Source organism: Triticum urartu, chromosome 6, assembly GCF_003073215.2.
Source record: "Triticum urartu cultivar G1812 chromosome 6, Tu2.1, whole genome shotgun sequence".
NCBI classification, from domain to species: Eukaryota; Viridiplantae; Streptophyta; class Magnoliopsida; order Poales; family Poaceae; genus Triticum; species Triticum urartu.
The window spans coordinates 112,895,605-112,921,051 of NC_053027.1; the positions used below are offsets into that span (position 1 = coordinate 112,895,605).

Below are 25,447 nucleotides of genomic sequence, written 5' to 3' on the forward strand. Positions count from 1 at the left end.
CTCTCTAGTTGGTCGCTTCCCAGTCTTTTGCTAGCCTTCACCTGTACTAAGCAGGAATACTGCTTGTGCATCCAATCCCTTAAACCCCAAAGTTATTCCACATGAGTCCACTATACCTACCTATATACGGTATCTACCTACCGTTCCAAGTAAATTTGTATGTGCCAAACTCTAAACCTTCAAATAATCATCCTGTTTTGTATGCTCGAATAGCTCATGTATCAACTAGGGTTGCCTATATCTTCCATGCTAGGCGGGTTATTCTCAAGAGGAGTGGACTCCGCTCCTCACTCACGAGAAAATGGCTGGTTACCGGGATGCCCAGTCCCATGCTTTATGCAAACTAAATCAAAAATAATTGCAAAACAAAACTCCCCCTGGGACCTGATGTATGTTGGAGGCACTCGTTGTTTAGAGCAAGCCATGGATTGATGTTTGTTGGTGGAGGGGGAGTATAAACTTTACCATTCTATTTGGGAACCGCCTATAATGTGTGTAGCATGGAAGATATCGCCATCTCTTGGTTGTTATGTTGACAATGAAAGTATACCGCTCAAAATATTATTCACCTATATTTCAAAACCGAGCTCTGGCACCTCTACAAATCCCTGCTTCCCTGTGCGAAGGGCCTATCTATTTACTTTTATGCTGAGTCATCATCCTCTTATTAAAAAGCACCAGTTTGAGAGCACCGCTGTCATTTGCATTCATTACTGTTAATTTATATTGGGTGTGACTATGATTGGATCTCTTTTACCATGAATTACAATGTCTAGTCAGTCCTTGATCTTTAAAGGTGCTCTACATTTATGTTTTGCGGTCTCAGAAAGGGCTAGCGAGATACCATCTTATTATATCATATTATGATTGTTTTGAGAAAGTGTTGTCATCCGAGATTTATTATTATGGCTTGCTAGTTGATTATGCTATTGATATGGGTAATCATGAGACCTGAGAATTATTGCAAATATGGTTAGTTATAATCTTTGCTGAAAACTTGAATGCTAGCTTGACATATTTACAACAATAAGAGCAAACATAGTTTGTAAAAGTTTTTCTTTATTTATTTCAGTTTGTCAACTGAATTGCTTGAGGACAAGCAAGGGTTTAAGTTTGGGGAAGTTGATACGTCTCCGTCGTATCTACTTTTCCAAACACTTTTGCCCTTGTTTTGGACTCTAACTTGTATGATTTGAATGGAACTAACCCGGACTGACGTTGTTTTCAGCAGAATTGCCATGATGTTGTTTTATGTGCAGAAAACAAAAGTTCTCGGAATGACCTGAAACTCCACCGAATATCTTACAATAAATAATAATAAAATCCTCGCCAAAGATGAGGACCAGGGGGCCCACACCCTTGCCACGAGGGTGGGGGGCGCACCCCCTACCTCGTGGGCCCCCTGGAGACCTCCCGACTCCAACTCCAACTCTATATAACTGCTTTCGGGGAGAAAAAAATAAGAGAGAAGATTTCATCGCGTTTTACGATACGGAGCCGCTGCCAAGCCCTAAAACCTCTCGGGAGGGCTGATCTGGAGTCCGTTCGGGGCTCCGGAGAGGGGGATTCGTCGCCATCGTCATCATGAACCATCCTCCATCACCAATTTCATGATGCTCACCGCCATGCGTGAGTAATTCCATCGTAGACTTGCTAGACGGTGATGGGTTGGATGAGATTTATCATGTAAATCGAGTTAGTTTTGTTAGGGTTTGATCCCTAGTATCCACTATGTTCTGATATTGATGTTGCTATGACTTTGCTATGCTTAATGCTTGTCACTAGGGCCCGAGTGCCATGATTTCAGATCTGAACCTATTATGTTTTCATGAATATATGAGAGTTCTTGATCCTATCTTGCAAGTCTATAGTCACCTATTATGTGTTATGATCCGTTAACCCCGAAGTGACAATAATCGGGATACTTACCGGTGATGACCGTAGTTTGAGGAGTTCATGTATTCACTATGTGTTAATGCTTTGTTCCGGTTCTCTATTAAAAGGAGACCTTAATATCCTTAGTTTCCATTAGGACCCCGCTGCCACGGGAGGGTAGGACAAAAGATGTCATGTAAGTTCTTTTCCATTAGCACGTATGACTATATTCGGAATACATGCCTACATTACATTGACAAATTGGAGCTAGTTCTGTGTCACCCTATGTTATGACTGTTACATGATGAACCGCATCCGGCATAATTATCCATCATTGATCCGATGCCTGCGAACTTTCCATATACTGGTTTACGCTTATTTACTTTCCCGTTGCTATTGTTACAATCACTACAAAATACCAAAAACATTACTTTGCTTTCGTTACTCTTTTGTTACCGTTACCATCACTATCATATTACTTTGCTACTAAACACTTTGCTGCAGATACTAAGTTTCCAGGTGTGGTTGAATTGACAACTCAGCTGCTAATACTTGAGAATATTCTTTGGCTGCCCTTGTGTCGAATCAATAAATTTGGGTTGAATACTCTACCCTCGAAAGCTGTTGCGATCCCCTATACTTGTGGGTCATCAGGTATCTACATGCCGTTCCAAGTAAATTTGCATGTGCCAAACTCTAAACCTTCAAATAAACATTATGTTTTGTATGCTCGAATAGCTCATGTATCAACTAGGGCTGTCTGTATCTTCCATGCTAGGCGTGTTATTCTCAAGAGGAGTGGACTCCGCTCCTCACTCACGAGAAAGTGGCTGGTCACCAGGATGCCCAGTCCCATGCTTTATGCAAATCAAATCAAAATAACTGCAAACAAAACTCCCCCGGGACTCTTTTAGTTGGAGGCACTCGTTGTTTTGAGCAAGCCATGGGTTGATGCTTGTTGGTGGAGGGGGAGTATAAACTTTACCATTCTGTTTGGGAACCGCATATAATGTGTGTAGCATGGAAGATATCGAGATCTCTCGGTTGTTATGTTGACAATGAAAGTATACCGCTCAAACTATTATTCATATCTATTTCAAAACCGAGCTCTGACACCTCTACAAATCCCTGCTTACCTCTGCGAAGGGCCTATCCATTTACTTTTATGTTGAGTCATCATCCTCTTATTAAAAAGCACCAGTTGGAGAGCACCGTTGTCATTTGCATCCATTACTGTTAGTTTACATTGAGTATGACTTGACTGGATCTCTTTTACCATGAATTACAATGTCTAGTCAGTCCTTGATCTTTAAAGGTGCTCTGCATTTATTTTTTGTGGTCTCGGAAAGGGCAAGCGAGATACCATCTTGTTATATCATATCATGATTGTTTTGAGAAAGTGTTGTCATCCGAGATTTATTATTATTGCTCGCTAGTTGATTATGCCATTGATATGAGTAAACATGAGACCTACTCCCTCCATTCCGAATTACTTGTCTTAGATTTGTCTAGATACGGAGGTATCTAGCACTAAAATAAGTCTAGATACATCCGTATCTAGACAAATCCAAGACAAGTAATTCAGAACGGAGGGAGTAAATGTTATTGTGAATATGGTTAGTTCATAATCTTTGCTGAAAACTTGAATGTTGGCTTTACATATTTACAACAACAAGAGCAAACAGAGTTTGTAAAAGTTTTTCTTTATCACTTTCAGTTTATCAACTGAATTGCTTGAGGACAAGTAAAGGTTTAAGCTTGGGGGAGTTGATATGTCTCCATCGTATCTACTTTTCCAAACACGTTTGCCCTTGTTTTGGACTCTAACTTGCATGATTTGAATGGAACTAACCCGGACTGACGATGTTTTCAGCAGAATTGTCATGGTGTTATTTTTGTGCAGAAATAAAAGTTTTCAGAATGACCTGAAAATCAAGGGAGGATTATTTTGGAATATATAAAAAAATACTGGAAGAAGAATCCACGTTAGGGGGGCCTCCACCTGTCCATGAGGGTGGGGGCGCGCCCCCTGCCTCATGGGCCCCCTGATGCTCCACCGACCTCAACCTTGACTCCATATATTCATTTTTGGGGAGAAAACAAATCAGAAAGAAGGATTCATCGCGTTTTACGATACGGAGCCGCCGCCAAGCCCTAAACTCTCTCGGGAGGGCTGATCTGGAGTCCGTTCGGGGCTCCGGAGAGGGGAATCCGTCGCCATCGTCATCATCAACCTTCCTCCATCACTAATTTCATGATGCTCACAGCCGTGCATAAGTAATTCCATCGTAGGCTTGCTGGACGGTGATGGGTTGGATGAGATTTATCATGTAATCGAGTTAGTTTTGTTAGGGTTTGATCCCTAGTATCCACTATGTTCTGAGATTGATGTTGCTATGACTTTGCTATGCTTAATGCTTGTCACTAGGGCCCGAGTGCCATGATTTCAGATCTGAACTTATTATGTTTTCATCAATATATGAGAGTTCTTGATCCTATCTTGCAAGTCTATAGTCACCTACTATGTGTTATGATCCGGCAACCCCGAAGTGACAATAGTCAGGACCACTCCCGGTGATGACCGTAGTTTGAGGAGTTCATGTATTCACTATGTGTTAATGCTTTGGTCCGGTACTCTATTAAAAGGAGGCCTTAATATCCCTTAGTTTCCAATAGGACCCCGCTGCCACGGGAGGGTAGGACAAAAGATGCCATGCAAGTTCTTTTCCATAAGCACGTATGACTATATTCGGAATACATGCCTACATTACATTGATGAACTGGAGCTAGTTCTGTGTCACCCTAGGTTATGAATGTTACATGATCGATCGCATCCGGCATAATTCTCCATCACCGATCCATTGCCTACGAGCTTTCCATATATTGTCCTTCGCTTATTTACTTTTCCGTTCCTATTGTTATCATCACTATAAAACACCAAAAATATTACTTTTGCTACCGTTACTTCTGCTACCGTTACCACTACTATCATATTATTTAGCTACTAAATACTTTGCTGCAGATATTAAGTTATCCAGGTGTGGTTGAATTAACAACTCAACTGCTAATACTTGAGAATATTCTTTGGTTCCCCTTGTGTCGAATCAATAAATTTGGGTTGAATACTCTACTCTCGAAAACTGTTGCGATCCCCTATACTTGTGGGTTATCAAGAATCTTCTCTTCTTTTGTAAGGAGTCGCACACTCATTGGAGTAGTGTCCGGGTCTTCCACAATTGTAGCAATCTCATTCATGACTTGAAGATCTCTTGTCATTGTAGGACCTTGACTTGGAGCTTCTTTCCTTGCTTCTACTCTTGTAGAACTTGTTGAAGTTCTTCACCATTAGGCTCAATTCTTCATTGAAGGTTTGTTTCTCACTTGATGATGTGGGAGCTTCACATAAGGCTTTGTAAGCACCACTTGACTTGTTGTGGAGCTCTTCCTTATCCTTAAGTGACATCTCATGAGCAACAATTCTTCCAATGACTTCCGTTGGCTTGAGATCTTTGTAATTGGGCATCATTTGGATCAATGTGCACACGGTATCATATTTTCCATCCAAGGCTCTTAGGATCTTCTTGATGATGAATCTATCGGTCATCTCTTCACTTCCTAAGCCGGCAATCTCATTTGTGATGAGAGCAAGTCTAGAGTACATTTCAGCGACACCTTCACCATCCTTCATTTTGAACTTGTCAAGTTGACTTTGAAGCACATCCAATTTGGATCCTTGACGGAGTCGGTACCTTCGTGCATATCAATCAAAGTATCCCAAATTTCCTTTGCATTCTCAAGACGGATGATTTTGTTGAATTCTTTGGGGCATAATCCGTTGAAGAGAATATCACAAGCTTGAGCATTGTATTGCAGCATCTTCAACTCTTCCGCAGTAGCTTCATGGTTCGGTTCTCTCCCATCAAAGAATTCACCTTGCAAGCCAATACACACAATAGCCCAAACGGCGGGGTTATGTCCAAGAATATGCATTTTCATCTTATGCTTCCAACTAGCAAAATTTGTACAATCAAAGTAAGGACCTCTACGGTGGTAATTTCCCTCGCTAGACACCATACTCTCCTAGGTTGTGAAACCAAGGCTATGATCACCAAAGGCTATGGAAATCAAGGCAAATGGAGACTAAAGCTCTGATACCACTTGTAGGATCGAAAGTATGCCTAGAGGGGGGTGATTAGACTACTTGACCAAATAAAAATCTAGCCTTTTCTCAATTTTAAGTCTTGGCAGATTTTAGCAACTTAGCACAAATCAAGTAATCAACCTACACATGCAATTATAAGAGTATAGCAGCGGAATGTAAAACAATTGCATATGAAGGTAAAGGGAGGAGTTTGGAGGGAGCAAACCCAATGTAGACACGGAGATTTTTTATCCGTGGTTCCGATAGGTGGTGCTATCGTACATCCACGTTGATGGAGACTTCAACTCATGAAGGGTAACGGTTGCGCGAGTCCATGGAGGGCTCCACCCACGAAGGGTCCGCGAAGAAGAAACCTTGTCTATCCCACCATGGCCATCGCCCACGAAGGACTTGCCTCACTAGGGTAGATCTTCACGAAGTAGGCAATCTCCTTGCCCGTACAAACTCCTTGGTTCAACTCCACAATCTTAACGGAGGCTCCCAAGTGACACCTAGCCAATCTAGGAGACACCACTCTCCAAAAGATAATAGATGGTGTGTTGATGATGAACTCCTTGCTGTTGTGCTTCAAATGATAGTCTCTCCAACACTCAATTCTCTCTCATAGGATTGGATTTGGTAGAAAGATGATTTGAGTGTAAAGCAACTTGGGGAACGCTAGAGATCAAGATATATGTGGTTGGAATGGAATATCTTAACCTCAACACAAGTGTAGGTGGTTCTCTCTCAGAAAATGTATGTTGGAAGTATAGGCATGTTCTGATGGCTCTCTCCACGAATGAAGAGTGGGTGGATGGGTATATATGGCCTCCACACAAAATCTAACCGTTACACACAAATCACCAAACTCGATGGGACCGAATTATAAAACTCGATCAGACCGATTTAGTTCAAAATGTGAACGTTAGGATTTTTGGTGGGACCAACATGTCAACTCGGTGGGACCGATTCCATTAGGGTTAGGGCATAACATAATCTCGGTGAGACCGATTACACAAACTCGGTGGGACCAATTTTGGTAATAGACAAACAGAGAGTTGGTCAGGCAAACTCGGTGGGACCGATTCGCTCATCTCGGTTAGACCGAAATGTTACGAAGGGGAAACAAAGAGTTTGCATTGCAATCTCGGTGGGACCGATCGCTCATCTCGGTTGGACCGAAATGTTACGAAGGGAAACAGAGAGGTTGCAATCCCATCTCGGTGAGACCGAGATCCCTATCGGTGAGACCAAAGTGACTAGGGTTTGTGGCAGTGGCTATGTCAAGTGAATTCGGTGGCACTGGATAGAAGATTTCGGTGGGGCCGAGTTTGACTTTTGGTTTGGGACATATGTGGATATGAGAAAGTAGTTGAGGGTTTTTGGAGCATATCACTAAGCATTTTGAGCAAGTAACTCATTAAGCAACACCTCACCCCCTTTTAATAATATTGGCTTTTCCTATGGACTTAGTGTGATCTTGGATCACTAAAAGTAAAATGTAGAGTCTTGTGCTTTGAGCTTGAGCCAATCTTTTGTTCTTAGCATTTTGAGGGGTCCACTTTCTAATCCATGCCATGCCAATCATTGAGCTTTCCTGAAATATTTATCTTGAAATAGCATTAGCTCAATGAGCTATATGTTGTTAGGAATTACCAAAACCACCCAGGGATAGTTACACTTTCACTTCCCTGCAGCTACACCCCCCGCCCGGTCGAGCCACCTCAGTCAACGATGTAGGTGGACTGAGCTCTCGCGGTTGTACGGAAGTGCCAGCACGCTGAGGATGGGCAGATCAACCACTACGCCTTGACAGATGGGCACATGTGGCGCCATAGTGTTGTGTATGGGAGGATGCGCCAACGCACCACCGCGAATGGGAAGTTCTGCCACTACACTGCTGTAGATGGGTGGATATGGCACCGTGTTGCCGTGGATGGGCAGGTGGGCCAACGCGGCACCGCGTATGGCCGGATGTGCCACCGCATTGCCGCGGATTGGTGAACGTGGCACCGCATTGTCTTGGATGGGCGGATGGGCCAACACGGCACCTCAGGTGGCCGGATGCGCCGCTGGTCGCCGCGGATGGGAAGACCTGCCACCACGCCGCCACGGATGGTGGATGTGGCATCGCGTCACCACAAATGGCCTGATGTGCCATCTCGTCGCCGCGGATGGGAAGATATGTCACCACTCCGCCGCGGATGGGTGTACGTGGCATCACGTCACCGCAAATGGGCAAATCTTCCGTCGCGCCACGACCGATGGGTAGATCTATCACTAAGAGTGGACCGGTCTAACACCGAAGTACGGGGTCGACGGTGGTCACCGACGAAAAAGCGCACAAGAGTCGGCGGTTTGGCTATGGTTTGGTTGTGGAATAGGGAAGGTGAAGGGAAAAAACGAACATAAACTGAAGGAAAAGACCGTGCGCCCAGGTACTCACCACATGCGGGTAGTTCCTAGAGCCAGACCGTCCGTGCTAGTTAGAGGATTTAGGTTGTTGAGCAAACCGTCTCCAAAATTTATTACAGACGGTTTCGACTATCCAACCACCTTGGAGGTGATTATTAGAGGCAGCTTTGTCCTGCTTGGTCACAACGGCTTTCGAGGGCCGCTTCTAATGCCCCCTTTTTTACTAGTGCATGTTGGTGTAGAGATCGGGTGGATCTTTTATATATCCGTATATTATTTTTATTAAAAAACTGCTATGAGAGAAGTAGACTCAAGCCCCCCTCACGTTAATTTGTACCTAAAAACCACGACAACAAACTATTTTAAGATCTCTTTGCAAAGAACAAGTAGTGAAAATAGATTTTTATCTGGACTAGTGATTTAGAAAAAATGCATTTTAAATTTTACTCCCTCCGTACATTATTATAAGATGTTTGGACATTTTAATACCGATTACATACGCATTGAAACGAGTGAACAAACACATTAGAACGTGTCTACACAAGTACAGTTTAGAACACAAAGTATTAGAACATCCTTTAGTAGTGGATGAAGGGAGTAGAAAATAAGTTTACACAGATACAATTATTTTGTATGCCATGACAATGACTTCCAAATCATTGTGTGTACGCCGTGAAGTGAGAAGCGCGTTCACCGTTTAGCATCTCGGCACAAAAAGATCCTCCTCCTTTCACAAAAGGTCATAAAGCAGCAGGGACCGTGACAGGTGGGCCCCTGCACGTCCGCCCCTCCATTGACAATGCTGACTTCTTCTCCGCCTCTTCTTCTCTCCTATGTTCTCTTGTGCGCTGCAGAGCAGCCTCGCCTGGCAAGGTCTCCTCGTCATCGTCGTCGCCCATGGCGGTGGCGATCTTCCTCTCGGGCTTCCTCCTCGGCCTCCTCGCGCTCGCCCTCGCGGAGGGGGCGGCGCTTCTCTGGGCCGTCCGCGCCCTGCGCCGCCGCGGGCCAAGGCCTCCTCCGCCTCCGGAGGCCGCCGCCGCCGAGCTCTCCGGCGACCGGCCGTTCCCCGCCGAGAAGCAGGTCAATAAACTTGAAACTGCCCCGCGTAGCCTCCCATTTCTACCGATTTCCTTCTCCTGTTTTCCTGCGTCGCAATTGCAATCCTGTGGAGTAGGCAGGTCAAGCAAATGGGGGTCTATCAATAGCTTGCAGGAAAGAAAGTTCGTTTGCTTTATGCAGAAAATTTCTTGGAACCAGATTCTGTCGTCTTTCTCTAGTTGTTGTGACTGAATTCCTGGTGCTGATTGGAGAAGCAATCTGTTCACCTGAATTTGCACCTTCTCTCTGTTCTGTTGTATATAATGCAAAGCAATAACCTTACGGCTATACTTGTTGCAGGGTTTTCTCTGGATGTTAGAGCCAGGAAAGGTGCCAAAAGTTAGAAACGGCAACCGCTTACCACCAACTGGGGTTCAGAAAGGCGTGAAGGATAAAAAGAACATCGTCGAGGTTTCTCCGATAAGGATGCGGGCTAAAATTCAAGGCCACTCGCTTGTCTTGACAGGTTCCGATGGTTCTCAGATAACTATTGGGCTTCTGGATTGCACTGTTCTTGCTGTTTCTGCTTCTAACCTACCGTCGCGTAAATGGTTTGTGCATATAAAATTTGTTATCATACACTGATCTTCAACGTTTTTGTGCCGCATTAACTCATATTTATGTTCAGTGTGTGACCGGTATTACCAACATCATAGCCTTGATATATGGTAGGGTAGATAAGCATGCTTATATTTTTGGATTCAGCTAAAGACTAAGAATGCTTTATTTTTCAAGTTAGATGTTCTTAAAAGTTGACATTATTTTCCTACTTTGCCTATTTAATGTGGATGCTGCAATACACTTTGCATATGCACTCTAGTTTCAATGTAACTACCATTTATATTTATCCATTTTCTTTCAGGTCTAAGAGGTATCCGATAAAACTAGAAAGCAAGGGATCTGAGATTTGCAAGCGGAGCAAGGTATGCTATCTTTATGTGGACACCTCTTGGGAGAAAGAATCATGGTGTAAAGCACTTCGTCTTGCATCTTCTACAGACAAGGAGAAACTGAAATTGCATACCAGGTTGAGTGAAGAGTTCAGAAGTTACATATCCTCTTTACACGCTGGATACCCTTGTTTCCTGAAATCAACTGCACTTTCTGCTGAGGATCGTGAAATTATGGACAAGGCAGTAAAGTCTGATGGGTCGTCAAAAATGCGCCTTTTCCTTAAGAAGTTGGCTAGGAAGGCATCTATAAAAGCTCCCCAGTTGACTAGAACAAGCTCAACCTCAGCACAAGCAGAAAGAAAGACGCTCCAAAAAACACGCAGCTACAATGGTGCCGCACTGATTGATGCACAAGAAGAAAGGTCAAGCAGTAGTTCATCATTACTAGACATAAAGCAACCCAGTATACCTAGTTCTGATTTCAGTTACAGCAACAGGTTCTCAGATTCTCCTGAAACAAATGTAGATGAAAAGTTTACTGACGAAGGCACACTTTGTTGGAACCTCCTAATCTCTCGGTTGTTTTTTGATGCTAAAATGAGTGATGATATAAGTAAATCCATTAAAACACGCCTTCAGGTTAGATAATGCTTACATTTAAAACAAGTAAACTCATCCTTCAAACATGTTTGCTAATGGTTAGTTTTCTTGTTTTTCAGCGAAAATTGTCAAACATGAGAACTGCCTCCTATATTGGTGAAATTACACTTACTGATTTCAGTCTTGGGGAACTTCCACCATATTTGCGTAGGATGAGAGTCGTCCCAAGGGATCTCAATGAACTGTGGGCTTTCGAATTTGATTTTGAATATTGTAGTGAAATAATACTGAATGCTGAAGCAAGACTTGAGGTTCAGGAACCAGAGCTGAAAAAAGACATAATGAGAGCTACTCCCGAAGCGGATACTAATGGCAACCAATTTGAACCTTCGCAACTTTTGGCTTCTGTAGTGGAAGATGAAGATGAGGCAGGTTTGTTTGAATTTTCCATATATTTTCTTTCTATTGCTTATTATTTCTCAGAATGATCATTTCGTTTTCTATGCAAATAACTAAGCTCATAGTAAATGATGTATCAAACTCCTCCCAAAACTAGTGTTTGAATTGTTATGTTCACATATTTCGGCTCATGTTCATGTGCTTCTTGACTTCCTTTCATCATAACTGCATGCTGTGCATAATCATATCCTAATTGCTTATGTTCTTTCCTTTGACCCGTCGAAAGCAAGTTTCTTCATTCAGTACTTATAACTCAAAACTTACTGCAATGAGTGAAACTTGTGAATTTGCAGTCGTCTTGATGCGTAATCAGTGACTCAGAGTGCTTGTTTATCTTTTGTACCAGATGTGTTAAGGCGCTCAAAAAGCACTGGGAGGACATCAAGGTGGAAAACTATCTTGCATTCAATCACTGACCATGTCTCTCAGGTTAGTTCTTGTTCTACTTTCTTATTACACAGACTGCAGTACTGTACTGTTTACGCTTTAGACATCCAATTGGTAGTGAACACTGAACTAAGGGTTGCACATCAAAATCTAGTCTGGCTATTTTTAGTGAAGAGTTTTTCCTGTCCCTCCATTCATATGTTGCCTAGTTTTACCACAATACTTTCCTTTGCCTCTTTGTGAGGTACACTATTAGGAAAAGGTATGCCTGGCATGTTCAAACACTTCAAATCAGAGATCAAACTTTAGATAAAAAAGCTGTAGAAAGTTAAATGTATGTTACTAGTACAGCCAGGAAGTTCTGAGACATGTAATCTGTTCTTTATTCTTGCAAAAGGTGCCGTTTTCGTTGGCAATTAAAGTAACTTCTATTCGTGGGACAATGCGCATGCATATAAAGCCTCCTCCCTCAGATCAAATCTGGTATGGATTTACATCAATGCCAGAGCTTGTGTGGGAATTGGAGTCTTCAGTTGGGGACAGGAAGATCACCAACAGCCACATCGCTTCGCTTATCAGCAACAGAATCAAGGTGTCCCTTCAACTTACTTGATCTGATCACCGTGTTACTTATTTGTGAAACCTGTATGCTTAATTCCGGAACGTGCCCTACCCTACAGGCTTCGCTTCACCAAAGCTTGGTACTGCCGAATTGTGAAAGTATTCCCATGTCATGGATGATATCAGAGAAGGATGATTGGGTGCCTCGCAGAGCTGCACCTTTTATATGGCTGAATCGTGAACACGGCGAGGCAGCAAGCAATCATAGTTCAGACATGGGTAAGCTCCAGCCTGATGATGTTGCCGCACTAAAGGTCAGTTCCAACAGCGAAGCTAGCAAATCAAGTCCACCTGCTCCTTCAACTAGAAGCGACGACGAAGCGCTGAAGAAGGTGACATCCACTCGTTGGCCTAACCAAGAATCCACAACAGAAGCATCAACCAGCTCTGGTTCTTCCGTACCTTCAGAAGCTGAACCTTCTAACCAGTTGATGGCGCCGCTGCTGAGCACCAGGGAATTCGAGGAAGATGCTTCTGAAAATCCAGCAGCGGGCTCTTCTCTTCAGTTAGTAGCGGTGGTACCTGCTGGGCATCGGCGGCCGCCATTGTCATCCTCTGCTTCTCCTGGGGAGTATGACCTAAAGAGGAAAGGCAGCAAGCGAGCTGCGGTGATCGGTTTGGGGAGGAAGATGAGCGGCAAATTGGAAGAAAAGACGCGGCATATTGTCGAGAAGATTAAGGAGAGTTCTGGAAAGGAGCAATAGCTTGGAGATAAGCACCCACTTAGTTAGAAGTATATATTTCCCAAAATTTATATCCTTGCTTATTCCTCTGCTGGAAATGGAAATTTGGAATGTCCACTGTTAAGATGTTGTACAGTCTGGGAATTGTGCTCATGGTTTTAGGGAGCCATTGCTGCCCCAGCATAGTTTACAGTATATATATCTATACGTGGCAATTACTCCTAGAAAGAAATTGGAGAGCTTGCAGTTACATAAATGTATTAGTTTGTGGGGGAAATGACAAAGTTGTGTGTATCATTTATACTGATGAAATACAAAAGGAGACTCCATATGTGAAAAGTTGCAGTGGAAACTAAGCATTTGTTTACGATGCAGGGATAGTTAGTTAAACTGAACACCGACGCCTCTTTCATCACTGATTCTGGTCAAGGTTTCAGAAATGAATTGCTCAGTGCTTGCAAACTAGCTGAACCTTGTGAGCTCATGCATTCTGAATGTAATGCACATATTGACTAGTTTTCTACTCGTTTTTCTCAAAAAGTAAATTCATCATCAAGTTGCATATGGATAAATGTAAAAGAATATCCAGACACACCTTCTCTGTCTCGGTACATGTATATATACATGGGGAAGATCAGTACATACCACACCAACAGTTCATATCATTTGGCATGCATGTACATCCTAGCTAGCCTCAAATCCTAGATCCCAGCCAAGGTTTACTTTGCAGCGCTGCTCTGCTTCTTTTGGAGCCTGGATTTGCGTTCATGCGACAGCATTCGGGCGAAATGGATCAGCTCTTCCTCGTTGGTGCCCCTCTTCAAGTCCGGCACGCTTTTTCCGGTCTCGACGTCCACTCTGCACACCTGTTTCTTCAGTAGTGCCTTGCCGACGTCGACAAGCATGTTCAAGTTCTCTGGCGTGGCCACGTCGACGGAGCAGGTGTTCCCCTTGAGATCGTCATCCTGGATGCGAAGGTAGCGCCTCTCGCAATGCAGCGCCTGAAAGAGCACGGATGCGTGGATGTCCACAAGGTGAGCGCTTGCCTGACAAAAGCTATCGATGAGCGGCGACACACCTTTGTTGTAGAGCCACCCGAAGATGCCCCACTTGCTGCACTGGGCTGCATCGAACTTGTCCGCGAGCTTGGCCGACCCGGTGCCGAGGGAGAGGATGAGGAACTTCCCATAGTCGGCCGGCTTGATGGGGAAGAAATCATTGTTGCCCATGAGGATCTGCTTGCTGACGTGGGTCATGGCCAGCAGCGTCGGGTTGTTTGCCGCGACGCCGCCGTCGATCAGATTGAATGCGCGTGGCTTGCTGTGCTTGTCCGTGGTCTCGAAGTGGTGGCCGGGCAGGTAGGTGGGCGCGGCGGACGTGCTGATGCACACGTCGGAGAGGAGGGCGTCTTTGGAGACGTCGCTTTGAGCCTGCACACACAAGATGTAGTGATCGACGTTACTGCGACGTACTCAGGCAACACACATACATGTAATACATGAACGAGGGAACACGTTTATTTGGAGTGGAGGGGGAAGAACTTACGTCGTATCTGGAGAAGATGATTGGCTGCAGCAGCTTGATGTCGAAGGTAGGGACGACGATGTTCTGCAACGCTTGACTCACGCGTGTCTTCCCGAGCAGCTTTCGCACGACGGAGTGCAGATATTTGCCGTTGTACTTGGGCCCCTTGATGCTCTTCAGCAAGCCGAGAGGCCCGCGCTTGACGCGAGGGAAGATCTTTGGGCAGTGCTCCAGGTAGAAGGCGTTGATGTCTTTGGCGGCGAAGAGCGGGCGGCCGTCGGCATTAGGGGCGGTGAGCATGGCGGTCACCAGCCCGCCGGTGCTCGTCCCTGCAATCACGTCGAAGTAGTCGGCCACCCTGGCCTCGGGCCCATCAAGTTCCTGAAATCAGTTGCACACGCCAACAGTTAGAACCAAGGACGTGGAATGGATGAAGCAAACGCAGGCAAAGAAAACAGCAACAGTCAGAACAGAACCAACGGCGTGTAATGGATGAGGCAAACGCAGGCAGGAAACAGCAAGAGTGAGAACGGAGCCAGTGCCGTGAAATGGATGAAACAAACGCAACCAGGGAAACATAAAAAAGTTGATCAAATTCTCACCTGGAGCTTCTCTTCGAGGAAACCGAGGATGGTGCCCGGGATGATGCCGCGTACGGCCCCGCCGTCGATGCTGAGGACGGTGACGATGCTTCCATACGACGGCGTCGGGGTTCGTGGCGTCGGGAGCAGGCGGCTGGACTCTGGGGACTCGGCCGCCGCCGGGTTGACGGTGAGTGACTTGAGACTCTTCAGCTTGGGACAAGGCATTGCTACGGGATCAGTGCAGTGGATGAGGTGAAAATGGGGAACAGAGGAGAGCAGAACTTCAGAACGGGAACAGAGAGAGAAAGAGAGGTTGCTTGTGAATTGGATGTGATGTGTGCGCCTATATATAAGGCAGGGTGCGCAACCGCCGGGTCGAAATCGGACTGGATACGGCGCGTCTATTTGGCAAGGCTGGAAACTGATTTGGGGTGAAGCTCGGACTGGACACTACCACGCGTGAGGGAAGTGAGGAAAAGGAAAGCGATTTGGTTCCGAGCCACGCTCGACGCGTCAATCATTAATCAGTGTCTCGAACCACACCTGGCTCGGGTGATGTCGGTTTGGGGTGGCGCTTGCCGTTTGTAGCCATTTTATCTCGGGCTTCGCTAGAGTAGATAATAACGATAATAAAGAGCAACTCCAACGCGCTTTATGCTTTTTATTAGGGTCCGAATAACTGCCACATATGTGGCATGGACGGGAACCCGCCCGTATGCCTCGTGTGGCATGGACGGGAACCGGCCCGCACGACCACGTCCGCGCGCACAAAAGCACGGCCCGCATGTCCGGTGTGTGGCAACCCCGCCCGCACTGCCCCGTCCGGGCCAGACGACCCGCTGCCCGCACGACCCAGCCGTTCCCGGCCTCCGATCCATCCCCTCTCTCGTCTGCCGCCATCGTCCCCCACCTCTCGAACCCCGACCCCCGTCGTCGGCCATCTCTGGTTGCCATGGCAACCAGGGCAGATCCGTAGGGCGCTCCCACCGCAAACCACACCCCAACCCTCCCCACCCCCAGCCCCCACTCCAACCCAGCCCTCCAGAGACGATCATCTAAAACCAGGTGAAATCTCCCAATCTCATCCTTCTCATCCTTAAGGCTGAAAATCTCCCGATCTTGTACTGGGTCCATGCTATAGGGGTAGAACACTGCATGGTTCAATGTATATTCGCAATTGCCGGGCAGAATACATCAGATCTGCCATGTACTACGTTTGACATTAACTTCAGTTCATAGTTTAATTGACGCAAATAGTTGGGTATGAAATGGATGAGTAGGAATCTCTAAAAAAGGGCAGGAAGGACAATATTTGGAATGAAGGGGGTGGGAAAAATTAATTGCCACTTGTGTATAACGACAGTTGCCACCTTTCGTTGTCAGTAGCTGCCACCTATTTTGACCTGTTGCTTGCCATCCCTATCTTCTATGTGCACGCAACAGAAGAATACAATTCTTGTGGATTGTTGATGCCTTCTTGTTCATCCAGTGATTGAGAACACATCGGAAAGAAGCGAGACACGGAAAGAATGAATCACGAAGATGGCGTTGATGTTTGGGGTTCTCAAAGGCCAGAAACACCCCCTTGGAATGCATCAGAGTACAGTCAACTCATCTCTGCAGGGCCGTTGCTGCCACTACTAGAACAGTATGCAGGCGTAGGTATGATGCATGATAACAAAAGAAGAGAACAGTTGCCATCTTCGCAACGATGAAGATGACATTCTACTTATGTCATACACTGTCATTTTTTCACAGGTTCTTATGACCAAAACACTCATAGGGGGCCCCCGTGGCAAGTTCAGTCACAAGGCGCTAGCACTGACAAATGTACGGGTAGCCAACTTCAACTAGGTAGTATGGCTAATCAAGGTAATGCAAAACGAAAAAAGAGCACATACTGCTGTGGACATGAAAAATGAACATGCAAAAAAACTGGCAAAAGGACTCACGAGTTATCACGGGTGAAAATGCAGAGCCTTCATGCAGCACGTGGCATCAGGCAGCACCCATGTATCTGCCATCGACGTCATACACATGTGAGTCCATAAAAAAAGTGAAGTTGCAGATGCTCAATTAGCAGAAGGAGCATAGTTGACAACTACAATTGCCATGACTGGACATCTACAGTTGCCATGAATTAAAAACTACACTTCTCATCCCTGAACAACTGTTGTTGCCATCCCTGGACACCTGTAGTTGCCATGGAGGAACAACTGCAGTTGCCATGCCAGTGCAACTACATTTGCCATGCCATGGCAACTGCAGTTGCCATGAAGGAACAACTGCGGTTGCCATACTGATGCAACTACAGTTGCCATGCCAGTAAAACTGCAGTTGCCACATCAGGGGCAACTGCAGTTGCCGTGCTAGCACAAAACTGCATTTGCCATGAATTGACCAACCACTACTATGCTTACAGGTTATTACGCTGGTGGTAACCCGGCAAACGTCTCGTGGCAAGCTTCACAAATTGCAGGTGGAGCACGTCATTATGGTGTCACAGACCACACAAGATGGTCAAATGCAGCACAACAATGTAAGGAAAAAAACTAAACCACAAAAAACAGCGCTACATTTGTTATTTGTAGGCAAAACAAATAGTTGCCATGTTTGTTGAACAGTAGCTGCCATGGCTGGACAGCTACAGCTGCCATACATGTCCACGCGCAGACTCACGGCTTGCTGTTTGAAATGATGTCATGCCAAATCACTCGAAGATGGTGTGATCCGTTGCGATACATATGTTATCCAAACAAAAATCTTACTCTCCTACCTATTTTTTCTATTACAGGGCCTACAACTACACCGAACAGCGGCGTGGGGACATCTACGACGGGGAGCTCTGAGCGCACGGAAGACGCGTTTCACCAGCCAGCAGACAATCATGCCGCAAACAATTTCGAGTCAGAGTCGGGAATGGCAATCATTCCAGCAATGCCGACAAGCACCCCTTTGAACACAAGCACTGGCAACACTCAAGTAGATGGAACTGCCGCCGATACTGAAGTGAATGATGAAACTGACGACGACGCACAAGGGGATGAAGATGGTGGGCAATCAGAGATCGTGGTACCTCAGCCACCATACATTGGGCAGAGATTTGAATCGTTCGAACAAGCAAAGGAATACTACCATACATATGCAAAGTTCCATGGATTTGCGGTCAACATCGAGTACCATAGGAAAATTAAGAAAACTAACGAGTACAGCAGAGGTGAGATGAGGTGCCACAAGGCACGGAGGAACAAGAAGGGGAAAGGTGTTGCGCCTGTCATTCCAGAATGAAAGAGAGGTATCATTCTCAAGACCGAGTGCCCTGTCCGGTGTAAGCTAAACGTAGATGGAGCACAGTGGGTGGTCAATGAATATTTTGACGAGCACAACCACCAACTCATAAAGAAGTTCGACCTGGTAAAATTTCTGACAGCCCACAGAGGGTTCACCCCCGTCGAAAGGCAATTCGTAAAGCTGCTACATGATTGTAACGTCGGTCCATCAAGAATGGTACAGATACTATCTCTCATCCACAGCAAAAAGGGGACTCTGAGTAGCATGCCGTACATACCAGCTGACATCACAAACCTACAGGCCAAGTACCATAGAGAGAGCAAGTTGGCAGACATAGAGGCCACAATGGCCTACTTCGATGAAAAAGCGAAGGAAGATCCAGATTTCTTCTACAGGATAAGGTTGGAGGATGAGGACCGTGTCAGGAACATGTATTGGGTGGATGGTGCTGCAAGGAGAGCCTACAAACATTTCCGAGATTGCATTTCATTCGACGTGACGTACCTCACCAATATGTACAAGATGCCATGCGCTCCGTTCATAGGAATAAATAACCACAATCAGTCGTTGCAGTTCGGCTGCGGACTCGTCCGGAACGAAGACACGGATGGGTATGTTTGGCTGTTCAAGACCTTCTTGGAGTGCATGGATGGACTTGCTCCGATGAACATAATAACAGACCAAGATTTCAGCATGCGTGCAGGCATAGAGGAGGTCTTTCCGTTGGCAGTGCACAGGCACTGCAGGTGGCACATTATAAAGAAGGCTGAGGAGACGCTAGGACCGTTCTTTGCTGACCGTCCAGAGCTGCACAAGGCATTCGAGCTGTGCGTGGACCACAGCTTGACGGTGGAGGAGTTTGAAAGGAGCTGGATGGCCATGACTGAAGCACATCAAGTCCAAGACAACGAGACTCTTGTTAGCCTGTGGGAGAAGCGAATGTACTGGGTGCCGGCCTACTTCATGCAGTGCTTCTTCCCCTTTCTGCAGACTACGCAGCGCAGCGAGGGGTTCAATGCTGTTTTGAAGCGGTACGTCAGCCCTAGCAACTCATTGCTACAGTTTGCCAAGCAGTACACAGCTTTGCAACAAAAAATTCTGGGATCTGAGCTACAGCAAGAAGCGACCATGGCACTAAAGCAGCCAAAATTGCTAACGTATTTACCGATAGAGAGGCAAATGAGCAAGATATACACCAACAAGATCTTTAACAAGTAAGTCAGTTGCGTTACAGTTTTATTTGCAGAAAAAGCACCAAGTCAGTAGGTGCCTTATAGAGTGCAATGCAGTTGCCATGATGTGCAGTTGCCATGTTTAATGAAATACTGTTTGCCATGCTTACTCAGCTGCATGATGCCATGTTCAATGAAAATTCTGTTTTGCCATGCTTGCTCGGGTGCATTTTCCTTGGTGAATGAAGTTCAGTTGCCATGTTTAATGCACTGTGCTTCCATTGGGGCATGTTGGCATGCAAATGCCAATGTCAACTGGAAAAAATGTTATATTGGCGACACATATGCCGAAATGCAGTTGCCATGTTTAATAAAATGCATCTGCCATGTTTGTTGAAATGCAATTGACATGTTTACTCAACTGTAGATGCCATGTTTAAATAAAAGGGCAGTTGCCATGTTTTATGCAATGTGCTTCCATTGGGGAATGTTGGTGTGGAAAAATGACGAAGTCCAATTGAAAATGTACTACAGTTGCCATGTCTAGTGTATTGTATTTGCCATGTCTAGTGTACTGCATTTGCCATGTTCAACGTACTATATTTGACATGTTCAATGAACTATGTTTGCCATCTTCAAACAAAATGTATTTCTATTTCCATGACAACATAAGGTGGTACAAGAAAAGAGCGCACGATAGTTTAACAGAAAACACACAAAACTTGCAGATTCCAGGAAGAAATAAAGCGTGCCAGCATGTTCACGGCTTTCCAGGTGGACGAACATACGTTCAAGGTGTGTTCTATTTTGGGCATGTCAGATTCAGAACCTGAAGACCCGGACAAAGGAAGGAACTACTTCGTCAAAGCCTCGATAGGCGAAGGCGAGTACTACTGCCAATGCTGCAAGTTCGAACGGGACGGCATTGTGTACTGTCACATACTAAAAGTAATGGATATGAACGCTGTGACACGGATGCCCCACCATTTCATAAGGCGGCGATGGACTTGGGACGCTGACGACGCATTGGCGCCGCAGACAACACACGCAGTTCTGGCTGTGCATGACGAGAGACCTAAGTCAACCATGGAAGCCGTGAGGCACGTTGTGCTGACAAAGAACTATGCTGAGCTAATTGATGAAGCGTGCAAGAGTGATGAGACAGCGAGAGTCGCAGAAAAACACAGGAAGGCACTAAAAAGAGAGCTTGATGAGATCAAGAAGAGGAAAGCTGAGGAAGCCTTACACCGGTTCCCCCGCATATCAAGTGTGCCTTCATCCACGGGGCCATCTGAAGGAAATATGCCCTAGAGGCAATAATAAAGTTATTATTTATTTCCTTATAATCATGATAAATGTTTATTATTCATGTTAGAATTGTATTAACCGGAAACATAATACATGTGTGAATACATAGACAAACAAAGTGTCACTAGTATGCCTCTACTTGACTAGCTCGTTAATCAAAGATGGTTATGTTTCCTAACCATGAACAATGAGTTGTTATTTGATTAACGAGGTCACATCATTAGTTGAATGATCTGATTGACATGACCCATTCCATTAGCTTAGCACACGATCGTTTAGTATGTTGCTATTGCTTTCTTCATGACTTATACATGTTCCTATAACTATGAGATTATGCAACTCCCGTTTACCGGAGGAACACTTTGGGTGCTACCAAACGTCACAACGTAACTGGGTGACTATAAAGGAGTACTACAGGTGTCTCCAAAGATAGATGTTGGGTTGGCGTATTTCGAGATTAGGATTTGTCACTCCAATTGTCGGAGAGGTATCTCTGGGCCCTCTCGGTAATGCACATCACTTAAAAGCCTTGCAAGCATTGCAACTAATGAGTTAGTTGCGGGATGATGAATTACGGAACGAGTAAAGAGACTTGCCGGTAACGAGATTGAACTAGGTATTGGATACCAACGATCGAATCTCGGGCAAGTAACATACCGATGACGAAGGGAACAACGTATGTTGTTATGCGGTCTGACCGATAAAGATCTTCGTAGAATATGTAGGAGCCAATATGGGCATCCAGGTCCCGCTATTGGTTATTGACCGGAGACGTGTCTCGGTCATGTCTACATTGTTCTCGAACCGTAGGGTCCGCACGCTTAACGTTACGATGACAGTTATTATGAGTTTATGCATTTTGATGTACCGAAGGTTGTTCAGAGTCCCGGATGTGATCACGGACATGACGAGGAGTCTCGAAATGGTTGAGACATAAAGATTGATATATTGGAAGCCTATGTTTGGACATCGGAAGTGTTCCGGGTGAAATCGGGATTTTACCGGAGTACCGGGAGGTTACCGGAACCCCCCGGGAATCATATGGGCCTTAGTGGGCTTAGTGGAAAGGTGAAAGGGCTGCCCATAAGGGCTGCGCGCCTCCCCCCTCCCCTAGTCCTATTAGGACTAGGAGAGGTGGCCGGCCACCCCTCTCCCTCTTTCCCCCTTGGGAATCCTAGTTGGAATAGGATTGGGGGGGGGAGTCCAGGAGTCCTACTCCCGGTAGGAGTAGGACTCCTCCCGCCCTCCTCCTGGCCGGCGGCCCCCTCCCCCTTGGCTCCTTTATATACTGAGGCAGAGGCACCCCAGAAACACACAAGTTGATCCACGTGATCTATTCCTTAGCCGTGTGCGGTGCCCCCAGCCACCATATTCCACTCGATATATCTGTAGCGGTAGTGTTAGGCGAAGCCCTGCTCCGTAACATCAAGATCGTCACCACGCCGTCGTGCTGACGGAACTCCTCCCCGAAGCTTTGCTGGATCGGAGCCCGGGGATCGTCATCGAGCTGTACGTGTGCTAAGAACTCGGAGGTGCCGGAGTAACGGTGCTTGGATCGGTCGGATCGGGAAGAAGACGTACGACTACTTCCTCTACGTTGTGTCAACGCTTCCGTTGCGATCTACAAGGGTATGTAGATCAGACTCTCCCCCTCGTTGCTATGCATCACCATGACTTGCGTGTGCGTAGGAAATTTTTTGAAATTACTGCGAAACCCAACAGTGCTTCCGAGCCAGGTTATTTATGTTGATGTTATATGCACGAGTAGAACACAAGTGAGTTGTGGGCGATATAAGTCATACTGCCTACCAGCATGTCATACTTTGGTTCGGCGGTATTGTTGGATGAGATGACCCGGACCAACCTTACGCGTACGCTTAGGCGAGACCGGTTCCCCCGACGTGCTTTGCACACAGGTGGCTTGCGGGCGACTGTCTCTCCAACTTTAGTTGAACCAAGTATGGCTACGCCCGGTCCTTGCGAAGGTTAAAACGGAGTCTATTTGACAAACTATCGTTGTGGTTTTGATGCGTAGGTGAGATTGGTTCTTGCTTAAGCCCGTAGCAGCCACGTAAAACTTGCAACAACAAAGTAGAGGACGTCTAACTTGTTTTTGCAGGGCATGTTGTGATGTGATATGGTCAAGACATGATGCTGAATTTTATTGTATGAGATGATCATGTTTTGTAACCGAGTTATCGGCAACTGGCAGGAGCCATATGGTTGTCGCTTTATTGTATGCAATGCAATCGCGATGTAATGCTTTACTTTATCACTAAGCGGTAGCGATAGTCGTGGAAGCATAAGATTGGCGAGACGACAACGATGCTACGATGGAGATCAAGGTGTCGCGCCGGTGACGATGGTGATCATGACGGTGCTTCGGAGATGGAGATCACAAGCACAAGATGATGATGGCCATATCATATCACTTATATTGATTGCATGTGATGTTTATCTTTTATGCATTTATCTTGCTTTGATTGACGGTAGCATTATAAGATGATCTCTCACTAAATTATCAAGAAGTGTTCTCCCTGAGTATGCACCGTTGCCAAAGTTCGTCGTGCCCAGACACCACGTGATGATCGGGTGTGATAAGCTCTACGTCCATCTACAACGGGTGCAAGCCAGTTTTGCACACGCAGAATACTCAGGTTAAACTTGACGAGCCTAGCATATGCAGATATGGCCTCGGAACACGGAGACCGAAAGGTCGAGCGTGAATCATATAGTAGATATGATCAACATAACGATGTTCACCATTGAAAACTACTCCATCTCACGTGATGATCGGTTATGGTTTAGTTGATTTGGATCACGTGATCACTTAGAGGATTAGAGGGATGTCTATCTAAGTGGGAGTTCTTAAGTATTTGATTAATTGAACTTAAACTTATCATGAACTTAGTACCTGATAGTATCTTGCTTGTTTATGTTGATTGTAGATAGATGGCTCGTGCTGTTGTTCCGTTGAATTTTAATGCGTTCCTTGAGAAAGCAAAGTTGAAAGATGATGGTAGCAATTACACGGACTGGGTCCGTAACTTGAGGATTATCCTCATTGCTGCACAGAAGAATTAAGCACCGCTGGGTGCCAGGCCTGCTGCTGGAGCAACACCAGATGTTATGAACGTCTGGCAGAGCAAAGCTGATGACTACTCAATAGTTCAGTGTGCCATGCTTTACGGCTTAGAATCGGGACTTCAACGACGTTTTGAACGTCATGGAGCATATGAGATGTTCCAGGAGTTGAAGTTAATATTTCAAGCAAATGCCCGGATTGAGAGATGTGAAGTCTCCAATAAGTTCTATAGCTGCAAGATGGAAGAGAACAGTTCTGTCAGTGAGCATATACTCAAAATGTCTGGGTATAATAATCACTTGATTCAATTGGGAGTTAATCTTCCAGATGATTGCGTCATTGACAGAACTCTCCAATCACTGCCACCAAGCTACAAGAGCTTCGTGATGAACTATAATATGCAAGGGATGAACAAGACTATTCCCGAGCTCTTCGCAATGCTGAAAGCTGCGGAGGTAGAAATCAAGAAGGAGCATCAAGTGTTGATGGTTAACAAGAACACTAGTTTCATGAAAAAGGGCAAAGGGAAGAAAAAGGGGAACTTCAAGAAGAACAGCAAGCAAGTTGCTGCTCAGGAGAAGAAACCCAAGTCTGGACCTAAGCCTGAAACTGAGTGCTTCTACTGCAAGCAGACTGGTCACTGGAAGCGGAACTGCCCCAAGTATTTGGCGGATAAGAAGGATGGCAAGGTGAACAAAGGTATATGTGATATACATGTTATTGATGTGTACCTTACTAGAGCTCGCAGTAGCACCTGGGTATTTGATACTGGTTCTGTTGCTAATATTTGCAACTCGAAACAGGGACTACGGAATAAGCGGGCACTGGCAAAGGACGAGGTGACGATGCGCGTGGGAAACGGTTCCAAAGTCGATGTGATCGCGGTCGGCACGCAACCTCTACATCTACCTTCGGGATTAATATTAGACCTAAATAATTGTTATTTGGTGCCAGCGTTGAGCATGAACATTATATCTGGATCTTGTTTAATGCGAGACGGTTATTCATTTAAATCAGAGAATAATGGTTGTTCTATTTATATGAGTAATATCTTTTATGGTCATGCACCCTTGAAGAGTGGTCTATTCTTATTGAATCTCGATAGTAGTAATACACATATTCATAATGTTGAAGCCAAAAGATGCAGAGTTGATAATGATGGTACAACTTATTTGTGGCACTGCCGTTTAGGTCATATCGGTGTAAAGCGCATGAAGAAACTCCATACTGATGGACTTTTGAAACCACTTGATTATGAATCACTTGGTACTTGCGAACCGTGCCTCATGGGCAAGATGACTAAAACACCGT

At 45.4% G+C, this 25,447-nt stretch overlaps 2 protein-coding genes across 2 annotated transcripts; one reads left to right on the plus strand and one right to left on the minus strand.

Annotated features, from left to right (window-relative positions):
* The first annotated feature begins 9,223 nt into the window (after positions 1–9,223).
* Positions 9,224–13,528, plus strand: LOC125516186 (testis-expressed protein 2-like). The gene is made up of 7 exons (XM_048681668.1): positions 9,224–9,511; positions 9,830–10,080; positions 10,392–11,061; positions 11,142–11,454; positions 11,828–11,910; positions 12,266–12,460; positions 12,549–13,528. Exons 1-7 carry the CDS (start codon positions 9,329–9,331, stop codon positions 13,191–13,193), a joined length of 2,340 nt encoding a protein of 779 aa, XP_048537625.1. The 5' UTR covers positions 9,224–9,328; the 3' UTR covers positions 13,194–13,528.
* Positions 13,529–13,596: 68 nt separating this feature from the next.
* LOC125516648 (patatin-like protein 2) lies at positions 13,597–15,505 on the minus strand. Its single transcript, XM_048682010.1, has 3 exons — positions 15,299–15,505; positions 14,718–15,077; positions 13,597–14,602 (listed from the first exon to the last, which is right to left on the minus strand). The coding sequence occupies exons 1-3, from the start codon at positions 15,503–15,505 to the stop codon at positions 13,892–13,894; spliced, it is 1,278 nt and encodes a 425-aa protein (XP_048537967.1). The 3' UTR covers positions 13,597–13,891.
* Positions 15,506–25,447: the final 9,942 nt, after the last annotated feature.

What these genes read in the sequence shown, in the direction of transcription:
- LOC125516648 (XM_048682010.1), bottom strand. Translation starts at nt 15,505, where the DNA reads ATGCCTTGTCCCAAGCTGAAGAGTCTCAAGTCACTCACCGTCAACCCG. An exon ending in TCCTCGAAGAGAAGCTCCAG is followed by an intron (nt 15,078 to 15,298) that starts GTGAGAATTTGA and finishes AACTGATTTCAG; the next exon opens with GAACTTGATGGGCCCGAGGC. An exon ending in TCATCTTCTCCAGATACGAC is followed by an intron (nt 14,603 to 14,717) that starts GTAAGTTCTTCC and finishes TTGTGTGTGCAG; the next exon opens with GCTCAAAGCGACGTCTCCAA.
- LOC125516186 (XM_048681668.1), top strand. Translation starts at nt 9,329, where the DNA reads ATGGCGGTGGCGATCTTCCTCTCGGGCTTCCTCCTCGGCCTCCTCGCG. An exon ending in CGTTCCCCGCCGAGAAGCAG is followed by an intron (nt 9,512 to 9,829) that starts GTCAATAAACTT and finishes TACTTGTTGCAG; the next exon opens with GGTTTTCTCTGGATGTTAGA. An exon ending in GGAAGATGAAGATGAGGCAG is followed by an intron (nt 11,455 to 11,827) that starts GTTTGTTTGAAT and finishes CTTTTGTACCAG; the next exon opens with ATGTGTTAAGGCGCTCAAAA.